This window comes from Mus pahari, chromosome 23 (genome assembly GCF_900095145.1).
Source record: "Mus pahari chromosome 23, PAHARI_EIJ_v1.1, whole genome shotgun sequence".
Taxonomy (NCBI): domain Eukaryota; kingdom Metazoa; phylum Chordata; class Mammalia; order Rodentia; family Muridae; genus Mus; species Mus pahari.
The window spans coordinates 26421309-26429977 of NC_034612.1; the positions used below are offsets into that span (position 1 = coordinate 26421309).

At 54.2% G+C, this 8669-nt stretch overlaps 1 protein-coding gene across 4 annotated transcripts in view; it reads right to left on the reverse strand.

The window, feature by feature from the left end:
* Window positions 1–425: 425 nt before the first annotated feature.
* Window positions 426–8669, reverse strand: part of Cux1 (cut like homeobox 1) — a 321311-nt gene continuing 313067 nt past the window's right edge. For all 4 annotated transcript variants that reach the window (XM_021222682.1, XM_021222681.1, XM_021222678.2 and 1 more), the window contains exons 16-23: window positions 8217–8283; window positions 7651–7763; window positions 5900–6016; window positions 4472–4555; window positions 3453–3509; window positions 2591–2671; window positions 1436–1500; window positions 426–1273 (exon numbers count right to left, since the gene is read on the reverse strand). In XM_021222682.1, coding sequence (XP_021078341.1) covers window positions 1204–1273; window positions 1436–1500; window positions 2591–2671; window positions 3453–3509; window positions 4472–4555; window positions 5900–6016; window positions 7651–7763; window positions 8217–8283 — 654 coding nt within the window. In that variant the 3' untranslated portion in view covers window positions 426–1203. The remainder of the gene's footprint in view (window positions 1274–1435; window positions 1501–2590; window positions 2672–3452; window positions 3510–4471; window positions 4556–5899; window positions 6017–7650; window positions 7764–8216; window positions 8284–8669) is intronic.

The following is an 8669-nucleotide window of genomic DNA, read 5'->3' on the forward strand; positions in this document are numbered from 1 at the left end:
GGGGCTCTACCACTGAACCACGCCCCCAGACCCTCACTGGGGGATTCTAGGCAGGGGCTCTACCACTGAACCACGCCCCCAGCCCCTCCCTGGGGGATTCTAGGCAGGGGCTCTACCACTGCGCCACGCCCCCAGCCCCTCACTAGGGGATTCTAGGCAGGCTGTAACACTGAGATCCAAAAGGTTGTTTGGGAATAAAGAATATTATTTCTGGTTTGGAGGGGGCATGTATTCAACAAACTCTGACTCTCTGGTCTGGGTTCCAGGAAGGCTCTGGACATACTCATAGCATTTTGGGGGATAGGAAGAATGGGGGAGAGCCTACCTACATGCCAGGCGAGCTCCAGGGGGCTGGTGCTGCAGGCACCCACCAGCCTCTCAGACACCCAGTGTTCAGCTGAGGAGTCACAGAATACAGACCCCGCTGTGGCTGCAATGATTCTTTATTTCATGCGGAGCTGAAGAAGATTATTAAACCCAGCTGAGGAGGGTCTGCCTGAGGTCCTGAGAGTTGGCCTTGCTATTGTGGCCCAGGATCAGTTTTGCTGGGGCCTCAGACCCTGTGGTCTATGGTGCCTGAGGCACAGGGGCCTTGTTGGACAGACTTCCTCTTCTAGAAACCAGAATATTTTGCTAAAGAAGCAAGCAGAACTCAAATCATGGACTGGGTGCAGGGAAGGGGTAGTGGAAACGATTCCGCCCTCTGTGGGGCTCCCTGTCTTGGGGATTATGGTCAAGGCTGTATCAAAGCCGCCGCTTCCTGCCCCACCAGGTAATAGGGCAGATGAAAAGCCTGGGGCCTAGACGAGCCCCCCACCTATTTTATTGTGTGGTGGGGTCCTAAGAGAGCCTATAGGAATGCCAGACTGGGTGGTGACAATATGTATCACAGTCAGAAAACTCTGCCACCAGGGCTAGAGGTTCTGATGTGGGTGGAGCTCAGGTCAGGTGACTAGACCGAGGGTGGAGCCTCAGGGGCCTAGGACTAGCTGGGTTGTTTGAACCTTAGGGCTCCAATGAAGCTGTGACAACCTTTGAAAGGAGTTGGGAATCTGAGCTTCTGGCAGCTGTTAGCTGAAGACAGAGACAGTTTCCATGGGGAATTTTTTTTGGGGGGGGATAGGGGGAAGGCTACATCATTAGAAGCAGCTGATCAAGCAGGGGAGGGGGCAGCAGCCAACACATCTCCGGTGAGCCTGGGGGTCACTGCCATAAGTCACCAGCTGCTGCTCCGTTGTCACTCTCATGGAATTTGTGCAGATGATCGGCGAACCTGACAGAAGAGGAGCACAGATGAGACGGTGCAGAAGACGGGTGACTACAGGGCTGGAGACACTAGGTCGGGAGCCATGCTAGAGGCTGGAGCAGCAGCAGGCATGGGGCTCAGAGCTGCTGATGTCAGTCTGGGGGCGGGGTGGGCAGGGGACAGGCTTACTTCTTGGCGCAGGTGGCCGCACAGTCTCTTTCCACACTCTCACTCCATGCCAGCTTGTACAGCACCTGGTCAGGTAGAGATGCCATGAGCTATGTGCCCTGCCTCATAACAATTCCTATTGTCACCCACAGCCATTAGGCCTGGTCTCTGTGGGGCAGAAAGGTTCCCATGGCCCAGGTCCTTGGAGATAACTCCTGAACCAACCTACTTCACAGATGCTTAGAAAGCAGCAGATGCAGGGTTACCCGAGTTATTCTCCTAACACTGTGGGCATAGTCAATAAGAACACCAGACTTGGAACCCAGGCAGGCTAGAAATAGGGCTATGTTTCACTATGCCTCGTAGGGGGCAGTGGGTCCTGATGCTGGAGCCCTCCATGCTCACACTTACTATCCCTCTATTTGGCAGATGGAGGCATTACTCATCCTGTGTCCTTGGACTGTCCTCAGCCCAGTGACTATAAAGGGTTTCTGTACCTGGGCAGACAGTTGCACATGGGCCTCTGTCTGTTTCCTGGAGATTTAGTCAGGTCTGCTTTTTTACCTGCCTTAACCTTCCACCAATGCTGGAAATGGAACCCAGGGTCTTGTTAGGTATGCTAGGCAAGCATCATACCACTGAGCCACGCCCCCAGCCCCTCCCTGGAGGATTCTAGGCAGGGGCTCTACCACTGAGCCACACCCCCAACCCCTCCCTGGGGGATTCTAGGCAGGGGCTCTACTACTGAACTATATCGACACTTGTCTTTTTACTTTTTGAGAGAAGGTCTCATTAAGTTGTCCAGATTGTCTTCGGACACGCTGTGCAACCCAGGCAGGGCTTGAACTTGTGATCCTCCTGCTTCATCCTCCTTAGTAGTTGGGTTGATAGGCCTTCATCTGTGTGCCTAGTTCCTTACTCATCTTCCCACAAAACCCTTGCAGGACTGGGTCCCTGGCCTCCTCTCCAGAATAGCTTGGCTGTGTTCCAGCTAGGGGGCCTGATAGTGGGGTGTTTCTTCGCTCTAAAATGCATTGAAGTCCTTGGTGTTGGAGAGGAGACAGGAGTGAGCCAGAGCGGAGGACATGGCATCAGGGAGGCTCCGGAAGCCCTCCACACTGTAGCAGCCCCCTGCCCCCCCCCAGAGGCTTGGAGACCCAGTGTGTGTATGCTCACCAGAAAGACCAGGCAGTGCAGGAACAAGGTGTAGAAGAAGCCGATGGTGCGGGCCATCTTGTTGGAGAGAATCAGACGGCCCTGAAGGCAAACGGGGGGGGGGGGCTCTGTGTTCCCTTCTGCAGAGGCATGCAGCAGGGGAAGGGATGAGCTGGAGGCAGGAGCCTACTTCCCCCGGGGACAAATGGGGACACTCAGACTACAGAGGTAAGTTCTTTGGGTGCATGCGTGTGCACACACATCTGTGGAAGCCGGAAGTCGGTGTGAGGTGTCTTCTTTAACCCCCCCCCACTTTTATTTATTTTATTGAGACAGGCTCTTTAGTCTGGCTGGCCTGGAACTCCCAGTGTGTGCCTTTGATCACACAGAGATCCGCTCGCCTCTGCCCTGCCTGGATCCACTTTTTTTTTTTTTTTTTTTTAAAGACAGCATCCCTTCGAGAACCTGGAGCCCAGATTTGGCTAAACTCACCAACCAGCAAACCCCACAACTCTCTGAGTCCCAGCGCCCTCCCCCCCCCCCCCCCCGCTAATGCTAGGCTCAGGAGCTTGTCATGGCACCAGGCAGTTTCACATGGGTACCGTGGTGACTCAAACGCAAGTCCTGTGTGCTCAGCAAACACCGCATCTGCAGAGCGACTGACACCCAGCACTGGGTACAGTTTCTGGCAAATGGTGCCTCCTGCAGGCCAGTCTCCGAAACTACGGGCAGCGAGGCTATCCCAGGAGCTGTCCCAGAGGTGATCACACAGCCACTAGGCAGGGCCCGGGACGAGGGTCTGCATGATCTGGGAGCTGCTTCAGAGGGGATGAAGAATAAAGAAGCACATCCGCCACAGGTAGATACAAGGGTGTGGACTCACCATGCCAAGTGTGGCCTTGTCCCAGGGGCTCAGGCCCAGGTACTTTCTCTGCCGTTCCTGAAGGACAGAGAGGCATGGAGGAAGGGTCCCACAGAGAGAGGGGCCCTGCCTGTGCAAAGCTGCCTGAATCTTTTTTTTTTTTTTAAAGATTTATTTGCCTGTGCAAAGCTGCCTGAATCTTTTTTTTTTTTAAAGATTTATTTATTTTTATTATATATATGTAAGTACACTGTAGCTATCTTCAGACACACCAGAAGAGGGCGCCAGATTCCATTACAGATGGTTGTGAGCCACCGTGTGGTTGCTGGGAATTGAACTCAGGACCTCTGGAAGAGCAGTCAGTGCTCTTAACCGCTGAGCCATCTCTCCAGCCCCAAGCTGGCTGAATCTTGATGTTACTTTACAACACCGGAGGACTGCAAGGGATTCCCTGGGTGCCTAAGCTGTGTCACACTCAGTATGAGAGCCTGGACTCTCTAAGCTAGCAGCTGCTTCTCCTTCATGGGCACAGCTTCTGTAGTCTAGGAGGGAGAGGCTTGGGGTGGTTCCTGCCACCTGACACAGGGAGGTGTGACCCCTTTGCTGGTCTGCCTGTCCCTATAGGTGTGCTCTGGGTTAACCTGCTCACCAGTGGATCTCAACCGGCGGGTCGGGTAGGTCGTGACTCCTTTCACAGGGGTCACCTAAGACCGTTCTGCATAGCAGACATTTACATTACAATTCATAGCAGAAGCAACATTACAGTCATGAAGTAGCAATGAAAATAATTTTAAGGTCGGGGGCCACAGTATGAAAGGGCCGAAGTACCGGGCAGGCTGAGAACCGCTGCTGTTCGCTGGCACACGGTTGACACCTGAGGGGTGCAGAGGCGGCTCAGCAGTTCGGGAGAGTGTGCATGAGTAGGCGGGACGCAGGGAGCAAAGGACACTGTTTTACAGCTCTATGGCCGGGTCATGGCGGACTCTAGGCAGCACTGTACCCCTGAGCTACATTCTCGGCCCCCCCGAGTCCCAACTCACCCTCTTGCTGAAGGAGGAGAACGGGTCCAGGCGCTCCTCGTACTGGGAGGAGTATCGCAGCTCCGTGTCGTCACTGCCGATACCCTGCACGGGGAGAGAGGGGTTTGGGAGTCTGGGCTCCAGGAGGGACAGGATTAGAGCTGGAGGAGAGGGCGCCAGTGCTAATGGGACCAGCGCGTTGTGGCACGGGCCGGGGGCGGGGAGGCGGGTCACAGCTCCTCTGGCGAGCTAAATCTCAGAAAGGCCGGAATGTAGAAGTCAGAGTTCCCAGTGCGAGGGGCAGTTTTGTGTACGTGTGTTTTCGGGAACCTTGAATTTCAGGCCTTAAGTGATCCTCTTGTCCCAGCCTCCCAAGAAGTTAGGGCCGCAGGTGAGTGCCGCCGAGCTAGCCCTGCGGAAAGGGCCGAGGTACCCAGGCGGCACTTTCCCCAGCAGCCCCCGGAGGCTCTGGTTTGCGGAACCCGGGTGCCCTCTGGTGGCCTAAAGAGGGTTGTTGCTTCATTTGGGTGGGAATGGGTCTTTTTAGGGCCACAGAAGTCTCAGCTTCCTCTCGACCTCGATTTCTTTTCTTTCGTGTGTCTCTGTGCACATGCACGCGTGCACACGTATGCACGCGTACATGTGCACGCACGGAGGCCCTGAGGTCAGGAGTCTTCCTCGAGTATACTCCACTTATTCACTGAGGCAAGAGCTCTCGCTCGAACAGAGCTTGTCTTCACAGCTAGCCGAGGTAAAGCTTGCCTCTCTGCCTTCGGAATTCTGGACTTAACAGGCAGGCTGCCACACCTTGCTGCCATTTACGTGGAAGCCAGGGATCTGAACTCTAGTCCACAGGTTTGCATGGCAAGCATTTCACCCCTGGAGCCATCTCCCCAGCTCTTTTCTTACCTTCTTCTATCTTCCCTGAGCTGCAGAAAGGGTTTCTGTGTGCATGGTGGACCCTGCCTGGGAGGCCTGGGGGCTCAAAGAAGCCGCCACAACAAACAGACTTCTAGCCTTTTCTGTTCATTGTTTTTGGGGTGCATATTATAGATGGCCTTTTTGATTTTTTTGTTTTTTCTAAAATGTAGTTTTTGTGTGTATGTGTGGTTTGCCTACATGCGTGTGTGTGTGTGTGTGTGTGTGTGCGCGCACCACGCGTGTGCAGTGCCCACAGAAGTCAGAAAACCGTGTCTCTCCAATGAGAGACAGACAGAGTCTCATTAGGAAGTCTGGTGAGCCTCCCGTGTGCCTGCCTTCCACCATCTTCAGGTGCTATGCACGGAGCGGACATCTGACAGGTGGGAAGGGAGGTGAATGTCTTTGGGGGTCCCCCTGGTGCTGGCCACCCAGTGGATTACCACCTAACCCTCCCTAATCTCGCCCCACACGCCATCTATAGTTTCTGGGAAGAAGGGGAGCACGCGTGGGGTGGGGTGGGGGACTTACTCTGCCTGGGTAACTCTGCAAGAACTTGATCTTCTCAAAGAGCTTGATGTTGTCAGCTCGCAGGCTGTCCAGCTCGCTCTGCAGGGCCTGGATGGTGTGCTGGGCCATGCGGCTCTCCTGTGAATGGGGTCAGGGCAAGGGTAGACAAAGGAAAGATCTGAGGGTTTCATTTGCCTGGGGCCTTTTCTGTGTCTTGGTGTGTGCATATTTGCATGTAAAAGTGTGTGTGTGTGTGTGTGTGTGTGTGTGTGTGTCTGTGGAGGCTAGAGGTGGGTCCTGGGGATTGAACTCAGGTCCTCATGTTTGCACAGCGAGCACTTTGCCCTCTGAGCATCTCCCCAGCCTCTCATGGGCATGAACTGCTGACTCTGCTCACAGATGCCCCGGCTACGAAGTCTTTTTGCAGGAAAGTCAATTTCTTCATATTTGAATTTTCTATTTGTTATGTTTGGGTCTTTTAAAATGATATTTTAAAAAGATTTACTTTTCTTTTATGTGTATGAGTCTATGGCTCGCACAGAGGCCAGAACAGGGCATCAGATCCCCTGGAGATGAAGTTACAGACAGTTGTGAATTGCCATGCAACTGGGAACTGAGCCTGGCTCCTCAAGAGCCGTAAGGACTCTCAACCTCTGAGCTGCCTCTCCAGCCTCACGGTTTGGATCTTGGGCTCCGCAGAGACTGTGTGCGGAAGGCTTATTCTCCAGTCTAGGGTGGTATTCAGAGGTGGGAGAGCCTTGAGAAGGAGGGGCCTCGTGGGAACAAGCCATGCTATCGGAGGGATACTGAGAGTGCAAGCCTTCCGGTTTCATTGCTTCCTGGCAGCCATAAAATAAGCAGCTTGCCTTTGTCGCATGCTTCTCTATGATGTGCTGCCTGGCCACAGCCCACGGCAACCATGCCAACCTGGAACACTGAAAGGTCTGAGACCATGACCTCCCCTCCCAAACCTCTCCTCCTCTACATCCTAGCTTTTTTGCTTTTAGTCCTGGGGATAGAACCCAAGGCCTTGTATTATGCCAGGCAGGGGCTCTCCCACTGAGCCACGCCCCCAGCCCCTCCCTGGAGGACTCTAGGCAGGGGCTCTCCCACTGAGCCATGCCCCCAGCCCCTCCCTGGAGGACTCTAGGCAGGGGTTATTCTGTTGAGGCACATCCCAGCTCTATCACTGACTTATGTCTTCAGCCTTTTCTTTTCTTGAAACAGGGTCTTTCTAAATTGCCCAGGCTGGCTTTGAATTTAAGATATTCTGTTTCAGCCTCTGCAGAAAATGGGATTATAGACCTGTGCCACCGGTCCTGGCATAAAATCCATTCCTATTGGGGTCGGCCGCACTCTCTCCCATCCATTCTGTTTCCCCATTTTCCAACGTGCTGCAGATATTCCTCTGTGGATGGTTGAACCTGGCGGCTTTGTGCCTCAGTGGCCCATGTGCACTCTACTCTTGCGGTGGCGCACTCACGGCATCTGTGGGTATTCCCCGCAGGCTGGTGCCCACCCTTGGGCCTTGTGTCCTATAGCTCCCTCTTCCAACCCTGAAAAAAAGTCCCTATTGTTCTTTACTTTGAGTTCTTGAATACTTCTTAAAGCCTAAAGTGGCACAGCCTCCGCCAGGAAGTCTCAACTGCATGGAATACATTCTAATCCCACTGCGGTTTCAGTATCTGTTGTTTTCCCCAAGCCTATGTCTTTCGACATTTGTGCCCTCCGATTTGAAGCCTACGGGGGACAGGAAGTAGGGTGGTACTCACGGCTTCCAGCTCTTGGTTCCGGGTGCGGAAACGTTCCCTTTGGCTGGAGATGATGGAAAGTAGGGAGTCCACCTGGCCTTCTGGAAGGGTCCCACTGGATGACATTGAGGGTCCTAGGAGATAGCAGGAAACGGCTTGGGGTGTCAGGGTGGTACCCTGCCCCATCTGTACTAACAGAGAGCTAGGTCCCCACATTCCCTTCCCATGACTTGAGCTAAATGGGGCCTTGCATCTGTCTGGCGAGCTGAGGTGGGGGTGCCCCATCTAAGATCTGTGATGTCCTACAGTAGCTCCAAATGCAGCGGTGGATATGGCGACAGCGGTGGGGGTGGAATGCCAGAGAAACACGGGCACGCAGAGGGCTCTGGGGAGCTGGGAGCAGCCCACAGCACGCTTTCCTGAGGTCACTGGCGAGCCATAGAGACAGCGGCTGCACTGCTGGGCCAGCCCCCTTCTTTCTTGGAGGGAGAACATAAACTGTGGGACTCTGAGTCCTTAGCAGGCTCCAGGGACTCTCCTCGGCCCCGGCCTCCCTGGGTGAGTGTTATTTGGCCAGTCGTTCTCACCATAGAACAGAGCTGTGGCTTCCTTGATGGGTTCTGGAATCTTCTCTAGGCCTTGCTCAGAAGCTCCCTGCAGGGTAAAAAGGACAAGATGAGCTTATTCGCACACTGTGGGGACTTTCCAGGGCGGGCAGTGTCACTGTGGGAGCTGGAGCGCGTGAGTCCCCCGCCTGGATCAGAGACTGGTGTGCACAGGGCCCGCAGGTGTGCACAGGGCCCTCAGGTGTGCACAGGGCCCTCAGGTGTGCACAGGGCCCGCAGCTGCTCTGGCAGCCTGCTTCCCCCCCTAGACACAGACTGCCCTGGTGTGTAAGGCTTTACTACTATGGCCTAGGGTCTTCCAGCTTCCCTCTCCAGCGTGGTAACAAGATCTGACGCCCTCTTCTGGAGTGTCTGAAGACAGCTACGGTGTACTTACATATAATAAATAAATAAATCTTAAAAAAAAAAAAAAAA